Source organism: Macaca fascicularis, chromosome 14 (assembly GCF_037993035.2).
Source record: "Macaca fascicularis isolate 582-1 chromosome 14, T2T-MFA8v1.1".
NCBI lineage: Eukaryota > Metazoa > Chordata > Mammalia > Primates > Cercopithecidae > Macaca > Macaca fascicularis.
The window spans coordinates 68352497-68377296 of record NC_088388.1 but is presented as its reverse complement, the minus strand read 5'-3'; the positions used below and the strand labels follow the sequence as shown (position 1 = coordinate 68377296).

The window sequence follows — 24800 nt, the reverse complement described above, 5'->3', positions numbered from 1 at the left end:
GTGGCTGGAAACAACAGGAATTACATATATTAACTTAACTAGAAGTAAGTTATATGCAACCCTGGCCATGCTAAAGACACACACATATGGAAAGGATAAGTGAAACAACATATCAGTGAGTAAATTGTAGCAGATTTCAAAACAGCCTTAACTTTGAATTAATTTGGACAATCTCACTAACCCAAGCACAGATTCATCAGGAGAGGACAGAAGCCTTACTGCCTTGAGGGGATTGAACATAACTTCTATTTGAGCTAGGATGCCAAACTTAAAAATTATATTTGAGTTTTCTTTAAACACAGCAGAGACAGTAGCAACCATAAGGAAGTAACTAAATGAAGATACAGAAACGCTTCTTGCTGGGTAGAGACTAGAGGATGGGAAATCTCAGAAACTACAAAGTAACAAATATGTACATTTTGACCAGCTGCAGTGGCTTATTCCTGTAATCCCAGGACTTTGGGAGGCTGAGGCAAGTGGATTGAAACCAACCTGGGCAACATGGTGAAATCCCATCTCTACAAAAAATACAAAAATTAGGTGAGCATGGTAGTGTGGAGCTGTGGTCGCAGCTACTCTGGGGACTGAGGTGAGGGGATTGCTTGAGTTCAGGAGGTCAGGCTATAGTGAGTCAAGATCGCACTACTACATACTAGCACTCTGTCACTCTGGGTGACAGAGTGAGACTCTGTCTAAAATATATATATATATTTTTTTTATTTACAAAAGAAATGTATACAAATACAAAGGAACAAGATAGAATACCACAGCTCGGGGGATTTAAAAAAACACACACACACACACACACAAAAAAAACCCCAAAACAATAAATTGAAAATATCCTCAAGTGACCCCAGATGTTGGAACTAGAAGATAAAGACTTCAAAGCAACTATTGCAAATAGGTTAAAAAACTAAGGAGAACTATGCTTAAAGGATTGAAGTATAGGCCGGGCGCGGTGGCTCAAGCCTGTAATCCCAGCACTTTGGGAGGCCGAGATGGGCGGATCACGAGGTCAGGAGATCGAGACCATCCTGGCTAACACGGTGAAACCCCGTCTCTACTAAGAAATACAAAAAAAATAGCCGGGCGAGGTAGCAGCGCCTGTAGTCCCAGCTACTCGGGAGGCTGAGGCCGGAGAATGGCGTGAACCCGGGAGGCGGAGCTTGCAGTGAGCTGAGATCCGGCCACTGCACTCCAGCCTGGGCTACAGAGCGAGACTCCGTCTCAAAAAAAAAAAAAAAAAAAAAAAAAAAAAAAAAGGATTGAAGTATAAAAACAATGACTCAAAAAAATAGATACGCTTGAGAGAGAGAAATGATAAGGAAATAAAAATTCTGAAAATTTTAAGTAAAATAACAATAATGAAATATTTGCTAAAAGTGCTCCACAGCACACAAAAAGATCGTTGAACCTGAAAAGCTGCATCAATAAAAATTTTCTCATTTAAAGAACAGAGAGAAAAAAGACTTAAAAAACAAAAATAGCCTCAAAGACATGTCAGATGTCACAATGTAGCAATGTAGCAATGTACATGTAATAGGTCTTCCAGAAGGAAAGAAGAGAGGAAAAGATTTCTAAAACCTGTTTTAAGACCTATTACATGTATGTTGCTACATTTTCAAGTAGAAAAGAATAATTGGGGAAAAATAGTTTAAATTCTATAAAAATTAATATTTCATCTATGTTAATATATTCATCTGTGTTCAATGAACCCCAAGTTAAATAACTAATGAGATCCATATATCATAGAAAAATTTCCAAAGGCTACAATCAAAGCAAAGAAAAAATTAAAGGAGCAAGAGAAAAATTAATCATTATATAAGGAATGCTTTCAATATGGTTAATAGCTGACTTCTCATCTAAATAATAATAGATGACAGAAAAGACTAGATTGACTTATTGAAAGCACAAAGCTGTCAACTCCAAACTCCATATAAAGCAAAAATTTTCTTCAAATATGAAGAAAAAATATTCTCAGATGAAGACTGAGAGAATTTGTTGCTGGAAGATGGAAGAAAAAATGTTTTTTCCTTTTTTTCTTTTTTTTTTTTTTTTGAGACGGAGTCTGGCTCTGTTCAGGCTGGAGTGCAGTGGCACCATCTCAACTCACTGTAACCTCTGCCTCCCAGGTTCAAGTGATTCTCCTGCCTCAGTTTCTCAAGTAGGTGGGATTACAGGCACGTGCCACTATGCCCAGCTAATTTTTGCATTTTTAGTAGAGATGGAGTTTCTGCATGTTGGCCAGCTGATCTTGAACTCCTGACCTCAGGTGATCCACCTGCCCCAGCCTCCCAAATTGCTGGGATTACAGGTGTGAGCTCCTGCAAAATATTTCTTCCCATAAATATTTCTTCCCAAAAATATTTTTTAAATTTTCTTCAGTTGAAATTAATTTCCTCCAAAGATTTACTCAACCTAAACAAAATGGTAATACTATAAAATGTGAGTTAAGATAAAAGAATCTATAGTTTATTTCCCAAAGTATTTTCTTAATAACTTCAAAAGACATTAAGTTTATTACAAAGTAACTCAATACTATATTAATAGGTTATAACATATATGCATGTGATATATGACAAAATGATAACCAAAGATGAAGAAAATGAAGCAATACTGAAGGAAAGTTTCTGTATTTTACCGGAATTAAGTTACCATTAATCAGAAGCTGGCTGTGATAGGACAAGATGCATATTGTAATCATTAAAGCAACCACTAGGAAGAATACTAATGTCATATAGCTGAAAAAGAGAAAAACTAAAAATAGACATTGGAGAATATTTATTTAACATAAACGAAGCCAGTTAAGGATGCAGAAGATAACAACATCAAAAAAGACAGCAGAAATACAGAAAACGAATAGCAAAATAGTAAATTTAAGTAAAACTGTATCAATAATTGCATTAAATGTTATAATGAAAACCCAAATGGAAAGTCAGAGACTGTCAGACAGACTGGGCAAAGAAGATTCAGTTATCACTACCTATAGAAGAGCACATATTAGATTCAAAGGCATAAATAAACCCAAAGTAGAAATAAAATATATATACTATGAAAGCTTTAACCATAAGACAACTCAAGTAGATATATTAATATTAGACCAAAGATACTTTAAGGCAAGAACTGCTAAGTGAGAATAACAGGAATATTTCATAATGAAAGAAAGTTTCAATATGTCAAGAGGAAATAACAATATTAATGTATCTTCACTTAACAACAGAGCTTCAAAATACTAAAAACAATATATAAAGAATTAAAAAATGGAAAACAGACAACTCAGTAACAACTGGTGAAGATTTCAATAATTTACTTTCAGTAATTAATTGAAAAGCTAGTATAAAAACCATAAAGGATATAGAAGACAACACTATCAGTTAGCTTGACTTAATGGACATCTTTAGATTATTTCACCAAATGAATGCAAAATACATATTCTTTTCAAATGCATATAAAACATTTTCCTGCTCATGTAATGTTCCATACCATTAAGTTTTAATACATTAACAAATGATAAAAGTTATCTGATTACCAAGGAACGGGATTTGAAATCCACAGCAGAAAAAACATTTTAAAAATTCTTAAATGCTTTAAAATTAAACACTACTTTTCTGAATAACCCAAGAGAAAACCAAAAAATCACAAAGAAAATTAGAAAATACATTGAGCTGAATGAAAACTCAAAAATTAAAATGTATGAGATACAGTTAAAGCAATTCACTGAATAAACACTATATCAGAAAAAAAAGATTTCACAGTATCTAAGATTTCACCTTGGGACATTAGGAAAGGAACAACAACAAAAAACTCAATGAAAAAGATGAAATAATAAAGATCAGAGCAGAAACGATATAGAAAGCTTAAAAAAATATAAAAATCAATGTAGCAAAAAGCCTTTTTAACCTCGTAAAAGTTAATAAAATTAACCCAATTATAACTGAAAGGACAAAAAAAGGGAGAGAAAACAAAATCACCAAAATCAGGAATAAAAGAGGAGACATAAGTGTGTGTGCTGTAGATAGAAATGAAAGGAATTGCAGATGGGTGTCAGCAAAATAGTATCATAGGAGTCTCTAGCAGTTGTCTCCCCGCAAAAACAATTTAAACCACCATCCAAGAACTAAAACACCTCACCAGAACTAAGCAATAGAGTAGGAGCTTACAGCATCTGGGTATAGCACAGAAATAAGAAAAACACTCATGGAAGAATGTAGGAAGGACAGTTTTACATTTTCCATTTCACCCCTCTTACAACTCTAGGCAGCATAGCATGTAAGAGGTAACCCCCATAAGGAGAAAGAGGGGAAAATCAGCACCAAAATTTACCTCAGGCCCTAACACTGGGTTCAATCTAGTAAAACCCTGTCTGGCAGGTCTGAAGGCATCAGACTCCAGACTGGTACCTACGGATAAGCCTCCAGGCTGTATCTCACAGCCCTAGGCTCCAGATCTGTGCAGTGGACTCAGTCTACGGGCCATCTAAATGCCAGGTTGCCCTCAGTGGTAGGACCAATCTCAGTTTTAGGACAGTCCAATAGCCTCAGGCTCCAGATTGGCCCCACAGCCAGGCTGACCTCAGGCCCTGATGGCCACAGGCTTCTGGCCCATACCAGCACCAGATCTAGCCCTGTATCCCTAGTTATCAGGCTGACAATTCTGAACCTAGCCTTCAGTTCAGTCCCTGCATATACAGGCTATAGGCCAGTACCCACGGACCGAATCTCCAAGCCCAACCCTATGCCACACAGTATCCCACAGCCTCAGGCTCAAGTCCTGCCCAATGGACTCGGTCTATAATCCTGCCCCAGAGCCAGGTTTACCCCAGGGTGCATACTGTCCCTGGTGCCAGGTCAGTCCCCACAGAATCAGCCTTCTAGCGTTGCCTAGGTTCAGGCTTTCCCCTGTGGCCCCAGGCTCCAAACTGCCTCCAGTATCCAACTGGTCTCCATGGCCCCAGGCTTTAAGTCTGCCACAGCATCACACTGACTTCCACAGTATTAGTCATCATGGGTACCTGCAGACACATCCTTCAGCCTAGTTCCTGCAGACATATGACACAGGCCCACCCAACACCACAGCATCCCCTATGACTCCAGGCTTCAGTCCTACTACAGTGCCAGCTCAGCACCCTTGGCCACAAACACCAGGTAGGTATTTGAGAACACAGGATCCAGGCCTATTCAGTGCCAGGCCAGTCCCCCATGGCCTTACCCTCCAGGCTTGATCCTGTGAGTCCACGAGCCAGCAGACTCAGAATCCAGGCCTGCTCCAGCACACCGAACGTAAAGCCTGTCCAAATAGAACACATTGCTGGACTGCATCCAGCTCCAGCTCTGCCACTGTGCATCCTTGTTCCAGGCCAGCTCCTGAGGCCTCAGGACCCAGGTCTGCACTTGTGGACCTAAGCTTTAGGATAGCACCTGCACAATCAGCTTCTATTCTAGCACCAAGGGACAGAGGCTCCAGGCACCAGGTCAGTGCCTGTGATCTTGGGCTTCAGACTCGCCTTAGTAAACCCAGACTAAACACTGGCTCCAGCACCAGGAGGGTCAATGTTGACCCAGGCTCCAGAGGACCTAGAGTCTAGACTGGGCTCCAGTATACTTAGGATCCAGGTCTACTCCCAGTGGACCCTAGTGCCAGACCAGAGCCCATGAACTGGCCAGATTCTGCTAACTTTAGCTCAAGGCCCGCTGCAGTATCAGATCAAGACCTGTGAATTGAGGATTCAGGATGGCCCCCAGAGATACAGGCTCTAGGCTCACTGTCATGGACTCAGGCTATAGGTCCAACTCCGTAGAGTCAGCTGCCAGGCCTGGCCACCTGCTGACTCTGGGCCACCCTGCCTGAACGCTGAAGCAGCAAGCTTACCCTTGAACCATAGCAGACAGTATGCCTAGAATCTCAGAAAACAAACAAAGCCAGTGCACAGAAACTAAATTATGTCCTTCTGCAAACGTATAGACATAAACATAAGGAAACAACAAATTTGAAAACCCAGTTTTGTTTATTCTTTTGAAGAACCAACTGTTAGCTTCAGTAATCTTTTGCATGGGTTTTTGTGCCTCAGTTTTATTCAGTTCTTCTCCAGTTTTACTTATTTATTTTCTTCCGCTACTTTGGAGGAACGGTTCATTCTTTTCTTTCTCATTCTTCTAGATGGAAAGTTAGATTGTTAATTTGAAATCTTTCTAACTCTTTAATGAAGATGCTTTGTGCTATAAAGTTTCCTCTTAATTGTTTTAGCTGCATGCCAGAGATTTTTGTAAGTTTTGTTCTTATTTTTACAGTTTTCAAATAATTTTTTGACTCCTGCCTTAATGTCAGTATTCACTCAGGAGTTATTAAGGAGCAAGTTGTTTAATTTGCATGTATTTGTGTAGTTTTGAGAGGTCTCCTTGATATTGATTTCTATTTTTTTTTTTTTGAGACGGAGTCTTGCTCTGTCGCCCAGGCTGGAGTGCAGTGGCGCGATCTTGGCTCACTGCAACCTCCACCTCCTGGGTTCACGTCATTCTCCTGCCTCAGCCTCCTGAGTAGCTGGGACTATAGGCGCCCACTACCATGCCTGGTTAATTTTTGTATTTTTAGTAGAGACAGGGTTTCACCATGTTGGCCAGAATGGTCTCGATCTCTTGACCTCGTGATCCGCCCGCCTCGGCCTCCCAAAGTGCTGGGATTACAGGTGTGAGCCACCGTGCCTGGCCATTTTTTTTTTTTTTTTTTTTAATATATTGAGACTTGCTTTATGACCCAACATGTGACTGATGATAGAATATGTTCTGGTCCAGATGAGAAAAATGTATTTTCTGTGGTTGTTTCATGAAGTATTCTGTAGATGTGTATTAGATCCAGTTGGTCAGGGGTCATGTTTAAGTCCAGAGTTTCTTTGTTAGTTTTCTGCCTTGATGATCTGTCTAATGCTTTCAGTGAAATGTTGATGTCTCCCAGTATTATTGTGAGGTCGTCTAAGTCTTTTCTCCGGTGAAGAAAAGCTTGTTTTGTGAATCTGGGTGTTCCTACCTATGGTGCATATATATTTAAGATGGGTAAGTCTTCCTGTTGAATGATACCCTTTATCATGTTTGCTCTTTTTGTCCTTGGTTGTCATTGTTCAAAAAGTATGTTTTATCTGATATAAGAATAGCTACTCCTGCTCCTTTTTGTTTTCCATTTCCATTAGATCTTTCTCCACTCCCTTGCTTTGAGCCTGTGGGTGTCATTACATGTGAGATGGGTCTCTTGAAGACAGCAGACGGGGTTGAGTCTTATCTTTTTATTCCTTTTGCCACTTTATGTCTTTTAAGTAGTGGATTGAGTTCATTTACATTCTGGGTTAGTATTGATATGTGACATTATGCTGTTCATTGGCTGTTAGGTAGACTTGATTGTGTACTTGTTTTATATCGTCTGTAGGGTATGTGCGTTAGTGTGTTTTTTTTTTTTTTTGTATCAGTTGTTCTTTCTATTCCATGTTTAGCACTCCCTTTAGGACCTCTTATAAGCCTGCTCTAAGGCTGCTGTAATGATGAGTTGTAATATGGTGGTAGTCTAGTTGTAATATCCTTAAATGTACATGTTACCCAAAGTAATCTACAGATTCCATGCAATCCTTACTGAAATTCTGACATTTCTTACAAAAATAGATACAAAAAAAAAAAACCCTCAAGTTTGTATGAGACCAGAAAAGACCCTAAATCACCAAAGAAATCCTGAACAAAAAGAATAATGCTGGAAGCATCATACCTGACTTCAAAATATATTATGAAGCTATAGTAATCTAAACAGTATAGTGCTAGCATTAGAAACAGACACATAGACCAATGGAACAGTATAGTAACCCAGAAAAAAATTCATACCTTTATGATCAGTTAGTTTTTGACAGTGGTAACAGCATTCATTGAGGGAAGGACAGTCTCTTCGATACACTGTATTGGAACAACTGGATAGCCATATGCAGAAGACTATCTCACACCATGGAGGACTTTAAGTAAAATAAGTCAGGAACAGAAAGACAAATACTGTATAATATCACTTAGTATGTAGATGTAAAAAATAGTTGAGCTCATAAAAGTAGAGAGTGGAAGACGGGTTTCCAGGAGCTGGGGTGTAGGGAGAGTTCAGGCCGATGTTGGTAAAGGGATACCAACTTCAGAATGAAAAGAAGACTATCTTTAAGAGCTCTATTGCACAATGTGGCAATTATAGTTAACAATTATAGTTAACATCATGAAAATTGGGATGAGAGCAGTTTTCGTTGTTTTTTTTTTTTTTGAGATGGAGTCTTGCACTGTCACCCAGGCTGGAGTGCAGTGGGGCCATCTTGGCTCACTGCAAACTCCGCCTCCCGGGTTCACGCCATTCTCCTGCCTCAGCCTCCCAAGTAGCTGGGATTACAGGCACTTGCCACCACACCTGGCTAATTTTTTGTATTTTTAGTAGAGACGGGGTTTCACCGTGTTAGCCAGGATAGTCTCAATCTCCTGACGTCGTGATCCACCATGCCCGACCTTTACTAGTGAATCCTGTTCAGCATATAAAGAAGTGATAGCAGTTATTTATTTTTTTTCAGAAAATAAAGAGGAAAAAGTCTCAATTAATTTCATGAAGGGAAACAATAAAAAGCATCTTGTATTTTGATGTGTATTTGTTTGCCAGTGGCTAAGCTAAGCAATGAAAACTGCACTGATAAGGGCTTAACACTGGATTACAGAGAATAGGAACCCATCAAACATAACTAGAGCTAATTGATCATCTCTACTATGTCAAATTTGTGTACTGCTCTGGGATAAATTAATAAAAATGGGATTATCTCTTGTTACTTCTACATTCAATTATTCCTATAACTTCAGCAACTGATTCAGAAAAGCGGTCCTGCAGGGAACACTGTTAGTATTAGAAAGAGCACAGCAACACAGAAAAGGAAATAGCCTTCACTTTTCTTTAATCTCAATGCTCAGGCTTCTTTCCCCTTTTTACCTGCAGTAGATCCATCATTGACCCCTGCAACCGATGCTCCAGATCTGAGATGAGCTCTCTCACGTACTGGGTCTGCTGCACCATCTTCGTTTCAGACTTTGTAAGACTTTTCAGAATGTCTTCTTCCTCCTTCTCCAGGTTCTGCAGCTCATTGCTCTCCTCCCGGTCCAGGATCTCTCTCAGTTGCTCAAAATCTGCCAAGACGTTGGTTTTGTCGTAGTCTATTTGAATCTTCAGAGATGAGAAAAGAGAAAGGGGCACTCAGTCTACCAGGCAGAGGCTGTTAGTCAGAAAATGAACTTTCTTTTGAGGAGTTTTCACAAGGGGAGACACAGTAGCAGGAGAGTAGGTCTTAGGAAAGCTGATTTTCCTATTTCTTTTCCTTCATGACATTTTAAAACAATGACCTTGAATGGGTATGTTGAGGTTCATTCTGAGTCAAAATGGGTTACCTGGATGTAGCTTGCCTTTCACGCAGCTGTCCAGGACACTCATGCCTGCCTATATTACTTTTATCAGCCCAAGCTCAAACTCCCTGCCAAAAGTTGGACATTGAGGACAGAATCATGAGCCACTGCCAAATGTCTTCCCAAAGTAGAGTCATGGACTCAGAAAGTAGCACAAAAATAGAATGCAGGATTCACTAGCCATCCTCACCAGAGAGATCCTTCATGTAAACAGCTCCCTACAGATGTCTGTGTTCATTGTGGCATATTTACTTCCCAGCCACCACACCCCATCAGGGAAAGAATGAAGAGGACTAATCAAATGACATCTGGACTTATCAAGTGTCAGGGAATAAAGAGGAAAAAAGCTCCTTCCCATGGTTCTGCCCAGATTTCTAGCTAACTCCTTCAGGAACCACATCCTCTTGCCTTCCAGGAAGCTTTCTCTTCTCTGATGTCAGCTTCCAACTTTTCAGCTTCCTGCTGCTTCTGCCTCAGCATCTCCAGAGCTGTCTGGAGCTTCACCTGTGAGAAAGGAATCACACCATAGTCAAGCTATGAGCTTTCTCAGCACCTAGGTAGAGTATAAACGTGAAATCAGGTTGAGCTCAGAAGAAACAAATTTGCAGAAACTGTGAGAATGGCCATGAGAATCCATGATTTGGAAGAAAACTTACATTGGCGAATATGCTCCCTACATCTCAGGTAATAGACCTCCCCATCTCCTCACCATGAGTAGACTGATTCTTTTTGTCCTAGAAGAAAAATCTGATCCTGCAGCAAGGAAAGAACTTACATCTCAACCCACTCCAGTTACTCTCCTGCTGAAAGGGGTAATCAGAGCTTTTCTTGGACACCAAATCTCTACCCATCTAACCCAAGGTACAAAATATTTACTCCTGGCCAGGAATATATACTCTAGGATTATTCTCCAGTAACTGAGTGAAATGCAAAAAACCGTCCTTCAAGCCTCAGAAGTTAAGCATAGCATGAAAAAAATAATCCCAGGCCTCAGGTCTATGATGACAAGGCAATTAATGTCAAAGGCAAAGTGAAAATTTTCCATCAGGTCCCATTTTCTGCCCTCTCTTCCTTCCATCCCAGTCTCTTACGTGGTACTCCTGGGCAACCTCCTCCATGAGGAAAGTGTGGTGACCACGGTGCTCCTGAGACCGCTCACAAAGCCAGCAAATGACCTTGCTGTCCTCCTGACAGAAGAGTAGGAGTTTCTCTCCATGGCGTGCACAGTGATCAACCTTCTGCCCCTCTTCTGGGCTCAACTTGACCTCCCTGAGCTTCTCCACTATGTTGGCTACATGCCGATTAGGCTGTATGTTCTCAGGCTGGTAACTGATCCGGCACACAGGGCAGCTTCTCTCTCCTTCTTTGTATAGCATGGACTTCTTGTGGTTCGCAGTGATGCACGCTTGGCAGAAGCTGTGGCCGCAGTGCAGACTCAGGGGTTCTGTCAGGAGTTCCAGGCAGATGGGACAGGTCACCTCCTCCTTTACATTAAGCAGGATTTCAGAAGCCATAGCAGCTTCTCCACTGCTCCTGCCTGTCCTGGCTGCTGAGGTTCGTCTTGTTCACAGATCCCTGCATGATTGGGAAGGTTAAAATGGGACTAAGTAAGAAAGGTAGAAATAGAAAGGATATTGATTGTACACAATTAGAAAATGGGCAAGATGAAAATAGTTAAGGACAAAAAAAAAGGGGGAGAAATAAGAAAACATGTTTGGTTACCTGGTAATAAGGGCTTTTTGTAATCACCTTAAATACTTTACTCCCAGTTCGTGTCATATGACAAATTCTGTTCTTATCTGTGCATTGGTTATCATTTTTCTTTATTTTCAATGAACAGAAAACAGACTGAGGTCTTTTCTACCAAGATCTTTGTGTGACCCATCATCTCTCAGGGCTTTTCTTTCCCAAGCCAAAACACATCCTCAATATTACAATCACCAAATCATTTATGCCTCAGGGCTTTCACATTTGCTCTTCTCTCAGCATGAAATGTTTCTCTGATGTTAGTATGATTTTATTAAATTCTCTCCTTACATGTTGTATTATCAAAAATACCTGCTCTGACTACCTTATATGCAGTATAACAAATCTCACCACTCACTGTACATTTGCAATGATTGCTCTTATTATCAGTAGAGTGAATGACTGTTTCATCAAATTTATAAATTGACATAATAAGTGATTTACAAAAATTATTTATCTTCAATATGGTGACCTGAGATGACCCCGTATTCAGGGTCCTCTTTCAGTGGCCTCTTTGCTACTCTTTTGGTTAATTGATGACAAATGGAGATAATGGCACATATTCAATTAATACTCAGAGCAATTGGGGTGTGGAAGTAGAGGAATCCACAACAGCTGGAAGGTTCTGGGGAGTCTCGTCCTGAAAGTTTGCCAAGGACATTTATGGGAGCCTAAAGGTATGGACATAGTGTAGAAAGTAATGATAAATAGTGGATCACACATGTCAGAGACTTGAAAACTAGAAACACAGAGGAAATGGATATCAGTCTTAAGAGAGAAGTCTTAAAATACTAGATGAGATGATTTTGTTCCTGGACCAAACGAAGGGTCCGCTGCTTATTCTCGCGGCCCAATAACAAGATGCAGATTTACTGGGAAAGAAGGGAGTTTTTATTTCTGTAACTGCACACACAGAGAAAGCCTAGAAAATATTGCCAGACCGACTCAAAATTACAAAGTTTTCCAGAGCTTATATACCTTCTAAGCTATATGTCTAGGTATAGTTGTGCATTCATCTAAAAACATAAGTGATTAACTTCTTCTTCTAATCTATAACTAAGGTCTGAGTTTTAAAGACCTTCCTCTGGAGCCTCAGTAAATTTACTTAATCTAGATGGGTCCAGCTGCTGGGGTGATTATCCTTATCTTGTCTCTCCTGCTAAATCATTAAGGTTTGGGGAGTTCCTTCAGACCCCCATACAACTTTTTAAATCCTAAACAGGTCCTAATCGATTCCTTCGTTATCTTGTCATGCTTCAAGGCCCAGGAAAGGTCTGGGCAAAACTCTCGGTGGGCTTCTGTTATATTCCAGCCTTTGTATAAGGGCACTGGCTCTATCAGCTTTTATTTATTTATTTATTTTTTGAGACGGAGTCTTGCTCTTTTGCCCAGGCTGGAATGCAATGGCTCAATCTCGGCTCACCGCAACATCCACCTCCCAGGTTCAAGTGACTCCTCTGCCTCAGCCTCCTGAGCCGCTGGGACCACAGGCACGCACCACCACACCCGGCTAATTTTTGTATTTTTGGTAGAAACGGGTTTTCACCATATTGGCCAGGCTGGTCTCGAAATCCTGACCTTGTGATCCGCCTGCCTCGGCCACCCGAAATGCTGGGATTACAGGCGTGAGACGCCGCGCCTGGCCTCAGCTTTTAATATTTAACTTAACCAGTCAGGTGTGGTGGCTCACGCTTGTAATCCTAGCACTTTGAGAGACTGAGGCAGGCAGATCACCTGAGGCAGGGAGTTCAAGACCAGCTTGGCCAACATGGTGAAATTCTGTCTCTACTAAAAATACAAAAATTAGCTGGGCTTGGTGGTGGGTGCCTGTAATCCCAGCTACTTGGGTGGCTGAGGCAGGAGAATTGCTTCAACCTGGAAGGTGGGGGTTGCAATGAGCTGAGATCATACCACTACATTCCAGCCTAGGCAACAGAGCAAGGCTCTGTCTGAAGAAAAAAAAAAAAAAAGTAACTTAACACTCAGTTAGTGCTGAAACAGTTGTTATGGAGGCCTGCGTTAGTGAAACTTGGCCTGCCACAATTTGACAAATTATTGTTGAAGACTGATTATATGCTAGCAACTGGACCACAATCAAGACAAAGATTAACGTGGTGTTTAATCTACTGTAAACTTGGCATTCACCTAAAACATTATAGTAAACTAAATGATCAGCCATATATATACAAAATAGCAGATGTGATGAACACTACTAGAGAGAGGTAAGTGCTCTTGAGAAGTCAAATAATGAAGCGAAGCAAGGGTTATCCAAGAATTACTAATTGAAAACTAAAGGTTTAACTGAAGCGTGATATGAGAAAACGTAGGATGAGAGCAGGGCAAATGTATTAGTAGAAGAAATTACATATATGAATAACTTGTACATGGAAAATGCAACATCTAAGGGTTTTAAGTTGCCAGTTTCCTCTTATGCACAGACCTATTATGGTGCATATTGTGCACAGATCTGTTAGACTTTTAGTATTACAGGGATCAGAAAATGTGACACATCCCAAATGACATATTTGGGAACTCTTTCTTAAGAGTGAGGAAAAATTAGGCTGGGCGCGGTGGCCCACGCCTGTAATCCCACCACTTTGGGAGGCCGAGGCGGGCAGATCACCTGAGGTTGGGAGTTCAAGACCAGTCTGACCAACACAGAGAAACCACGCCTCTACTAAAAACACAAAATTAGCCAGGCCTGGTGGCGCATGCCTATAATCCCAGCTACTTGGGAGGCTGAGGCAGGAGAATCACTTGAACCCTGGAGGTTGCGGTGAGCCAAGATCGCGCCATTGCACTCTGGCCTGGGCAATAAGAGCGAAACTCTGTCTCAAAAGAAAAAAAAAAGAGCGAGGAAAAATTATTAGTATCAACTGTCCATTAAAGTTATCAGTCTCAGTCAGAAGTGGGGACATCATTAACTTTGAGCACGGGTTGCAAAAGGTTAGACAGATCTAGTGTGCAAGGGGGAAGATTAGTTAGGATATAGGAGAGAGCTGATGACAGCTTGCAGGACAAGGTGATGGAAGAAATGGAGAGCAAATGAGAGTGAGAGATAAATCGAGATAAAAGGAACAGTGTTGGGAACTAGACTACACATGTGGGAACAAAGGGTTAATATCAGGCTTGAACTCTTTTCTCCTATAAAGATGATACTAGCTTATCCTTCTGGTATTGTTTTCTTCTGGGAAATTTATTGGGTTACAATAGAGTGAAATGTCAGCTGTCTTGCTAGCCTACATGAGGCTGTTATTGACAGCAATATATTCTGTAATAGAAATATATAGTAATAGTATAGTACAATAGTATATTGATAGTAATTATATTCTGATATATAAAGCAGATTTGGACTAGGAAGGCTGTATATAGATCTTAAATTCCAGTTGGTAGGAACAGACCTCATTTTCCACCACAGAACCAGGTATGTCCCTTTTTTAAGTCCCTGAGAACTGTTCTCATGAGCTTTCACAAGATAATCAGTCCTTTGGGGTACTAAGCTTATCTAACCTACAGCAGTTTCACACACATCCAGCCAGTTTCATTTCTTAAAAAACTCACATGATAGAGATAATACCTCCTGTACTACCCTAGGGACTCTCACTGAGAACTCATCTGAGGAGGCTGTGCCACATGGTTCTTCTGTCCTGCATACCCTGGCTGAACTACACGAACCTGGCTAGTTTAGGGCTATTATCTCCCGCAAGGGAAACTGCATATCAGATTGGAAACTGCTGCTGTTGTTCAGTCAGGGAAATATCACAGAGTGGTGGCTCAGAGATGTTGACTGACAGACCTGGGTTCAGTAATGACCCTGTGGCCTCAATCTAGGATCAAGGGCTGTCAGGAGTTCCAGGTAAATGGAGCTGTAAAGCTAAAAACAAGGTAAGAGAAGACATTAATGGATACTGATGTGTTGCTGGCTGTCAAGGGTTCATGGTAAAACAAAGATCTCCACTATGAGACAGCTGATGAGTCTTTCCCTTGCTCTGAAAAAGAGAGAAATGTTATAAAGGCTATATGGAGATAAATTCAGACCTACAAAAACTGTACACTGCTCCCATCATCTGTGAAGGACATAAAGAACAAGGCTGAATGAAGGTGGGATGGAGGCACAATCCATCCATTGGTATAGATACTGAAAATGGGCCAACGGCATATACTGTTATGCTTCAGGGACATTGGCCTGTATCAGGCTTTGATAAATAGCAAGATCAGAGGTTTAAATCATATGATAATGTCTAGCCTTGTTTATGACTCAAGTTGTGATCCAAACATGAGAGTGAGGACTCCATTTATCTTTTATTCCATTAAAAATTGCATCAGCACTGAGATGCATCAAGAGCCTACGGGAGAGAGGAACGGAGACTGCCTTCTGCCATGAGGCTGTGAAATTTATGTTTGATGTGATATTACAAGGAGCCCATGTCAAAGTAACTGCTGCCATAACAGACATAGTAAGAGGAATATGCAGAGGGACCAGAATTTTCACACATGGGGCTAACCCCGCCACTACCTAAGCAGTGACCCAAGGGCTGCACAGCAGTCAGGGAGGTTGAGATGGGAACACAATTATCTGCCTGGTATCTCTCAGGCCAGCAACCTGCCATACATGTCAGGTTATTGCACCTTACACATGGACCTTCTGACATCTGAGATCATGAAAATGTAAATTCAACATGTCCTAGAGGTGACAGCTAAACACAAGCAACAAAGACATTACAAGACAATAACAAGTTTTTGTAAAATCCAAGCAATATGCATATAGACAGAATTTTCTTCTCCTGTGACCAGGGTAAAACTGTTTCTCTAAGCATAATATAGCTGCAAATTACTGAAATTATATGGGAAGGCATCACCTTTCATACATAGGTGGGAAAAATGAAATTGTACTGAGATTCATTTGCTAATCAATATCATCTAATACTGTTATAGGAGTTATTAAGAAATTATTTTAGGCAGATAGAGAGTAAAAGGGGTCCTTGGGAAGTTTTCGTTTGTTTTAAAGCAGCTCCAGAAACATTTGTCTAGCAGAAAAGCCCCAGCTCTTAGAGCTGGGCCAGCAAGCTGTAATATGCAAATGCTGGCCATTAGAAACTGGGTCCATCCAAACCTGGTGATTCTCACCATCTTCTTCCTTGCCCCAGTATGTGCCTGGCAATATAGCTGCCACCACATATCCCCACCATGTGTAAAACATTGTGGTGCCCTGCATTTGCATATTGAAAGGCTAGGCTGAGAGGGCCAGTTTTTTCCCGAGTCACACGAATGACATGCCTGGTCAAACCAATCCCCTGAGTTCTATGCAAATCAGACACCACCTCCTCCAGCCTCCTAGTATAAGCAGCCACTTTTCCACCACACGAGAGGTTTTCCTCTTTGCCAAATCCCCCCTTCCCCTGTCTCTATTTGGGGGAGCTGTTTTCTTCTTCCTTCCTTCCTTCTTGCCTATTAAACTTTTCGCTCCTTAAAATCACTCCACGTGTGTCCGTGTCATTAATCCTATCGGTGCCAAGACGAAAAACCTGGTGTTCCTCCAGTCAGAGCTGTATCCATAGTACTGTGTAGGAAACAAAGAAACTCAGCATAGCCTATACTCTCAGTAAACAATCAACACAGAAGACGTCTGTGATCAAATTTGCGAGAGTTTTTCCCAAAACTAGAAGGAGGCCTTCTTTCAGCAGCAAACTCCAATGGGGTGTCTTCTAATTCAATTCTGACACTATACCTGGAGAGAGCATCAGATTCCACAGGCTGAAGGCTTGGGCCCACAGACTGCTCCCCAACTTCTGATGCCAACTCCAAGACTCAGCTTGTTTTACCTGTGCTTCTGCCTGACTGGCTATAAGTCAGGGTTCTCCCCTTTATATGTACTGGTTTATTATGAAGGACATCACAAAGTATACAGATAGAGGCATAGGCTGACACATGAGAGAAGGGGCATGGAGCTTCCCTGCCCTCAGCAGGCACACTACGCTCCAGAAACCTCCAAGTGTTCAGCTATTTGGAACCTTATTGAACCCTGTCCTTTTAGGTTTTCATGGAGGCATCATTACATTGGTATAATAGATTAAATCACTGGCTATCAGTACAACTTAACCTTTAGCCCCTCTCTTCTCCCCAGAGGTTGGTGGGTTGAGCTGAAAGTCCCAACCCTCATTTTCTGCCTTAGTCTTTCTGGCGAGGACCCCCACTCCTGAAGCTACCGAGGGGCTGCCAGCCATTAATTGATTAATTATCATACAAAAAGACACTTACCACTTTGCAGATTCAAGAATTGTAGGAGATGTATGCTAGGTTTAGTGATGAAGACCAAACGTATTTCACAGTATCACAACCATTTAATGGTATACTCCCCACCATACCAGCAAAATAAAAAAATAGAAGCCGAAGATTATCGAGTCAGTTCTAAAATCTTGAAATATATGGTTTAAAATGAAAATAACAATCTGGGGCCCCAAACTCACTATGCCAAAGGGAATACTAAAACTTGGGAATTGGGCCATCTTCTATAATATTTTGTTCCTAGATAGCTGCAAAGATACCATAGCTGCAAAGCCACATACCTCCCAGGTGGCTTCCCTCACAATTTGCTCACAAGGAAATTTCTTGTGGGCCCCAAGGTCTTTACTCTGAAACGGAGATCTGTTGAATTTCACCCTGACAATGTCAATTAGCAAGCTTATCTTCACTAGTATGGGACAAAGACAGAGGATAAATCATCCCTCAGCTCACCTGAGACAAATGCATGTTTGACTGTTTCTGCTACTCCCTGTTTATCTTTTGTAAAAATGCAGATTCACTGAGTGGGAGACAGTGCATAATTGATTACTCCTCCAAGCCCTCCTTTAACATGTAAATTATGGCTTCAGCTAACGCTAGCTAAAGCCTCAAAAGAATGTAACCTTTTGCTTCTTTTATCGACTCTCCTCCATTTTTTTCTTTTCTCTTTCCCCTTTAAATACTGAAGTCCTCAAACCCCCTTTGGAAAAAGCATGAATTACAGATGTTCCTGTGATTTTATGCTCCTTTTTCCTAGGCATGTCCTCAACCCTGGCAAAATAAACATCCAAATTGAGTGAGGCCCCCTTCCATTAGTTTCTTTGGTTTACAATGCCACCAGAAAGGTATTCTGTATGAGTTCAGAAGATGGGTGCCAAACACTGATTTATCACCAGAAGCAGGGACAAGAAACATGAAGCAGAGGTGAGCTCTCCAAAATCAACCTTAAGGCAGTAAGATTTGGTCAGATGAAGGGAAGTTGGGATGAGGAAACAGTTTTGCCTGGAGTCTTCCATATAAGCTTGAATTAGCTTAAGTGCAGCTATATCTTTCATGGGAAGGACATTTGGAGTTGAATACAGAGGGTCCCCATGAGAGAGACTCCCTCTCTCATGTGTCTCAGGATCCTGTTATCACACCACTTCTGACATCTGATATCATTAACATCAACCAAGTGTCGATGAAAAGGGTCAAACTCTGTAAAATATTTTGAAGAGATTTATTCTGTGCCAAATATGAGTGGCGATGCCCCATGACACAGCCCTCAGGAGATCCTAAGAACATGTGTCCAAGCTGGTTGGGGTGTAGCTTGGTTTCATATATTTTAAGGAGACAAGATACTTCAATCAAATACATTTAAGAAAGACTCTGGTTGACAACTGTCTTTATCTAAAGACCTGGGATCAATAGAAAGGAAATGTCTGAGTTCAGATAAGCAACTGTGGAGACCAAAGTTCTTACTGTGCAGATGCAGCCTTAGGGTATCAGGCTTCAGAGAGAATAGACTGAAATGTTTCTTACCAGACTTAGGGTCTATGTTGAAGTTCATGCTGGAGAGGAATAATGAGTCAGGTCCCACTTCCGTTTCCTGTCATGGCCTGAATCAGTCTTTCAGGTTACATTTTAAGAGCAGCCTGGCTGAGAAAGTCCATTCAGGTGGCTAGGGGCCACAGAATTTTATTTTTGGTTTACACAAGTACTCATTTTGTTTATTAAAAGTTAGAAACGGTGCCATCTCTGGGTATTCCTTCACATGCTTCTGCTGCTCTTTGTATCTCACCTAAGCTCTGCTTTTGCAGGGCACATTCGGCCCAAGGAGAGGGAGGAGCAAGGTTAATGATTTTTAAGGAAATCCAGTTGTTCCCTGAGTCTGGACTTGGTGCCTAGTAAGGGTAAACAGATGCTGTCACCACGAAGCCCTGATGAAATAACTGGGAAAGTTATTTTTCTTAATGGTTTTCTTTATTCCTTTTATTTATAGACAAAGCTGCTTAAAGAAGCCAGACTGCCCAGCATGGTCCATATCTTCACCCCGACCAGATCCAAGGGGGAAATTAGACCCCCAAACCTGCGTAAACTGGAACAGACAATCCCTCATTGCCTTTGGATCATTAACATATCACTAGAGTGTTATCCCACCCCGACAGCAAACAAGAAAATCTCCACCACTTTGTGGCATGTGTTGTATGAAGACATGTGTTTATAAACAGAGGTGGCACAACTGGAGCTTCACCCTGCAGGCTAACACTCCTTTCTCTTCCCATGCAGAGTTCTTTTAAAGCCCATGCTTCCCACTGTTTCGGGGGAGGGGGCTTTAGAGAAGGAGTTCTCTTATTCTCCACTCCCAGCAAGAAATAAAACCTGCTTGCCTTTTTTTGCCATTATCTTTGTAACCAATATGAACTAGGGAAATAACTCCGTTTACCAGTGACAATGACAGGGCTACAGAGCTGGACAGCTGTCACACCACCAAGGTGATGCCACAGAGACAGGCCCAGGTGATGAGAGCTGACCTGTAGAGTTATGCAGAAACACTACATTAGCACACTGATAGGCATTAAATCATTAGGGTTCCAAGGCCCCTGTCTTTGCCCTTGTTGGGAGAAGGCACTGAAAGAGAATTCTGGCTCTCTACAGCAAAGTTCAATAAAAAATTATAGAATAGAGAGGGGATGGCGAGAGAGTCAGCGTGGAAAAATAACCAGCCTTCCAGGAAACAAAGCGCTTCATTTTAAAGCTCTCCCTTCTTTCAAATCTGCCTGCCCACGAGGCAGCTCTATTCCCCTCAGTCAGCTCTGGCAGCAGGACGTCTGTGAACGGTGTCTTTTCCCCATCCCGAACAGCTTTTCAGATAAGTTAAACTCACCAAGGTAAATTCAGTTTTGTCCCAAAGACTTCCTACTTCTGCCCTCCACAAAGTCACTCAATACACCTTCAGACACCAGTGCAGAAGTAGTGAGTCTGGGGAGAAGAGTGAAGGCAGGCCAGGAAAGACACGGTTAGGATTCAGTCACCAATCCAGGGGCCTGATCTGCGCAAAGGAATTTTCCTAGAGGAAGTGCAGGAAATTCTTGCTCACATCGGGGCAGGAAAGTGAAAGATAAACTACAGGCCAATGGCGTTTCTCCACGTAGGGCCTGGTTGAGTCCCGCCCTCTGAATGAGTCAGCCTGCTGTGTAGCTGTGCTGTTCACAGGAGGAGCCTGTGAAGGGAAATAGAGGCATCCCCACTCTATTTCCCTTTTCTCTTGAGTCTCAGGATCTTGTTATCATGCCACTTCTGACATAGTTTCAGATTAACCCAACCAAGCATTAAAAATTAGAAAAGGTGCCCTTTATCGAAATTCTTCCAAAGTGCTCCTCTTGCTCCTGATCTCGCAGCTGAGTTCTGCTTCTGGGTGACAGATATGGCCCAAAGAGAAGGAAGAATAAAGTTAATGATTTTTAGAGAATCGCAGTAGATTTCTGGTCTGGACTTAAAAATCTTACAGGACCTATGAACAGAAAAGGAGCTACAGATAGAAGAGATGTCATATTATTAAGACTCCCAGACCCAGAGAGGACAGGATGCTAGAAATGTATCTGGAGAGGGCCGGGCGCGGTGGCTCACGCGCACTTTAGGAGGCCGAGGTGGGCGGATCACGACATCAGGAGATCGAGACCATCCTGGCTAACACGGTGAAAACCCGTCTCTACTTATAAAACACACACACACACACACACAAATTAGCCGGGCGTGGTGGCGGGCACCTGTGGTCCCAGCTACTCGGAAGGCTGAGGCAGGAGAATGGCATGAACCCGGGAGGCAGAGCTTGCAGTGACTGGAGATCACGCTCCTGCACCTACAGCCTGGGTGACAGAGCGAGACTCCGTCTAAAGAAAAAAAAAAAGAAAGAAAAGAAATTTATCTGGAGAGCCATGAAGAAACACCACATTATTACACTGACAGCAGTTCAACTATTAACTTTCAAAGAACTCTCCAACTTCCCCTTGTTGTCTTTTTCAAAGTATCTATTCCATCCCAGAGCAGGGCCAGGCCTTCCTCTCTTCTCTTCTGGTTACTATGTAAAACTTGTCCAAAAGGCTGAACTGTGGTCCATGTACCATAGCCTCCCTTCTAAGCCTTCCTTTACTGGAACATCTCAGGAAGTCCACACTGGAACTAGGATCACTGGTAGAGAGGAGTATTTAGTATGAAAATGAAAATGCCCCGGTGTGTGATGTTCCCCTTCCCGAGTCCAGGTGATCTCATTGTTCAGTTCCCACCTATGAGTGAGAACATGCGGTGTATCATGGGGAGGGGGAGGAGGGAGGGACTGCATTGAGAGTTATACCTGATGTAAATGAGGTATAACTAGTAGTTGATGGGTGCTGACGAGTTGATGGGTGCAGCACAGCAACATGGCACAAGTATACATATGTAATAAACCTGCACGTTACGCACATGTACCCTAGAACTTAAAGTATAATAATAATAAAAAATAAAAAAATAAAAATAAATAAAAAAAGAAAAAAAGAAAATGAAAATGCCTGAGGAGAAGGTAATGGGGAGCACTGTAGTGGGCAGCCTGTTATCACTTAATCCCATCATCAGTAACCCCATAGCCCCTCCACACTGTACCCCCCGGCTCTAAGTTTCATGAAGTCAGGTAGGGGGTTTTTACATTTTGTTCTTTATTGCCTCAGATTTACCAGAATATGGTGTATATAAGGAGTAACATTTAAAGAGACAGATATGAAGATATATAGCTATTAATCTAATTTTAATTGAATTGAATATCTTGATGTCACATTTCTGTTCTATTCTTGCTGTAAAGATAACTGCTGTGTCACATAGTTTAATTCAAATATTCTTCTGGCATTAGTAATAATTATCTGGCTGTAATAATTATAATTAGTTATTATTAATAATAATTACAATCAATTAATAATAATTACAGTTATTATTAATGAGAATTAATATTACTAATTATTAATTAGTAATACTTAGGTGGCATTAGTAATTATTATGTAATAATTACTCTCACATTGGCTCACTCCTGTAATCCTAGCACTTCGGGAGGCCGAGGGGGGTGGATCACTTGAGGTCAGGGGTTTGAGACCAGCCTGATTGACATGGTGAAACTTCATCTCTACTAAAAATACAAAAATTAGCTGGGTGTAATGGCGGATGCCTGTAATCCCAGCTACTCAGGAGGCTGAGGAAGGAGAATTGCGTGAATCCGGAAAGTGGAGGTTGAAGTGAGCTGAGATCGTGCCAGTACACTCCAGCCTGGGCAATAGAGTGAGATTCTGTCTCAGAAAAAAAAAAAAAAGTAATAATTATGTAAATTTTTAAACAAATTTTAAACGATTTTTAAAAATATCCTCTCTGTTTTCTTCCTATTATTCAGACTCTAACCATATTTACTCTTACTTTGCTCCTTTTCTTGAGGAGAAAAATGTTAAACATCCATGGACTCAAAGGTGGAGATATTTCATGATTCCTCGTCAAGCAGGAAAGCGGATATAAGGTTTACAGAGAAAACACAGAGACCCAACAATAATTTATATTTTCTACAATTTAGAGCATAAGTTAGAATATGGAGCCTGCCAACATGCTCAAATCTGGTGACAAATTATGTGTGGTGCATTCAGGTTTCCTATTGGCCCAGGTTTTCTGGTATCTTGTCAGGACCTAATATTCCTACTGCTTTCTCTCAGCTGCAATTAATACTTCATGAGATAAATCAGAACAGGATGAAAGGTCAGTTCAGATGTTCAAAGGCAGAGGAGAAGAAAAGGATGGCTATGAGATCTATGGAAGTGCTGAGAAGGGAAGAAATAATGGACAGAGAAAAGGTCTCTGGATAAATGAATTCATTCACTTTGTCCATTGTGGTTGACACCTGGACTCCACTCTGTGCACTCCAGAAAAACACATTCACTCACTGAGCCCTCACTGCCCTACAAATGTCAACAAGATATTCGATTCAAACATGGAATATACCTAAAATTACATCTCTTGCTTATTTCTCTGCATTCATGCCTGTCTTAGTCAAGGTTCATCACAGCAAAGGAATCACTAAACTATGAATTTATTTGGAAAGAGACTTGAGAAATGTCTCATGTGATTTTGGAAACTGGCAAATTCAAAGTCTGCAAGGTGGACCAAGAGACTCTGGATCCAAGAAGGAGTCAATGTTATTGCTCAAGCCTGAAGTTTGCCTGCTGGTAATATTCCCTCTTGTGGGGGAGAAGTCAGTTTTTTCTTCTCTTGAGGCTTTCAACTGATTGAATAAGGTCCTCATAGATATAAGTGAGTAGGAAAGAATTTATAGCCAGGATTAGCTTATTATTTTGTGAGCAACAATTAATACCAAAGTACCTATTATTTAAATAATAAACATTGATTTCTCAGTCATCCTACATGTGTATCATTGATTAAAGTATGAAGATGGCCATGCTCCATAGTGTCAGTCAGGGATCCACGTTATGGAAGCTCCATGAGCTGCCTTTTTCTTTTTTGGGGGGGTGTGTGTGTGTGGTGTGGTGTGTTGTGTTTGTTTTTTGTAGAGACAAGGTCTTACTATGTCACCCAGGCTGGAGTGCTATGGTGCAATGGTGCAATCTTGGCTCAATGCAACCTCTACCTCCTGGGCTCAAACCATCCTCCCATCTCAGTTTCCCCAGTAGCTGGGGCTACAGGTGCACATGACCACACCTAGCTATTTTTTCTTTTTTTTTAATTTTTCTTAGAAATGGGATTTCGCCATGTTGCCCAGGCTGGCGTTGAAGTCCTGGGCTCATGTGATCCACCCACCTGGGCCTCCCAGAGTGCTGGGATTACAGGCATGAGACATTATGGGCCTCCATCAGTTTTTTATGGCATTATCTGGCACATGCAGTTAAACAAACAAGAATATGATAGACAACAGGGCACAGAAGTATGTGCATGACACATAACATGTTTCAGTGCTACTTTTTAATTGATTGTGTAAAAGTGACCAAATTTTTCTTAGGGAAGCAGGGAAAAGTGGAAAAATTGTGAAGGCATGAAAGTAACTCAGTGAATGATTATAATTAAACAGCATCATCCATTAACTTCCATGTCCTCACCTGCCTCCGTGGCTAGGTAACATGACACTGACACAGTTTTACCTCTATTATTCTCTGGAATCCATCCTCATCTGGCCTGTCTGGATTAGGAGCAGGAAGTGATAATTAACTGATGGACTTTTAAGATTTAATGACATTTTGAGAACATTTTTTTCAATGGGCTCACACTAAAGGTCCTTTTATTTATAAAAATAATTTTATTTTTACCATTCACAATGTCAGCTGCTAATAC

At 41.3% G+C, this 24800-nt stretch overlaps 1 protein-coding gene across 9 annotated transcripts in view; it reads right to left on the bottom strand.

Moving 5' to 3' along the window:
• TRIM5 (tripartite motif containing 5) overlaps positions 1-20533 on the bottom strand; it is a 28163-nt gene extending 7630 nt beyond the window's left edge. For 4 of the 9 annotated variants that reach the window (XM_045371400.3, XM_065528682.2, XM_045371404.3 and 1 more), the window contains exons 1-4: positions 20338-20533; positions 10535-11018; positions 9852-9947; positions 8977-9207 (exon numbers count right to left, since the gene is read on the bottom strand). In XM_045371400.3, the coding sequence (XP_045227335.2) occupies positions 8977-9207; positions 9852-9947; positions 10535-10957 (750 nt within the window). In that variant the 5' untranslated portion in view covers positions 10958-11018; positions 20338-20533. Of the gene's footprint in view, positions 1-7123; positions 8523-8976; positions 9208-9851; positions 9948-10534; positions 11019-17447; positions 17586-18992; positions 19291-20337 lie in introns of those variants that run through there. The other 5 variants (XM_045371401.3, XM_074014533.1, XM_065528683.2 and 2 more) reach the window with 4 other exon arrangements.
• Between the last annotated feature and the right edge of the window lie 4267 nt (positions 20534-24800).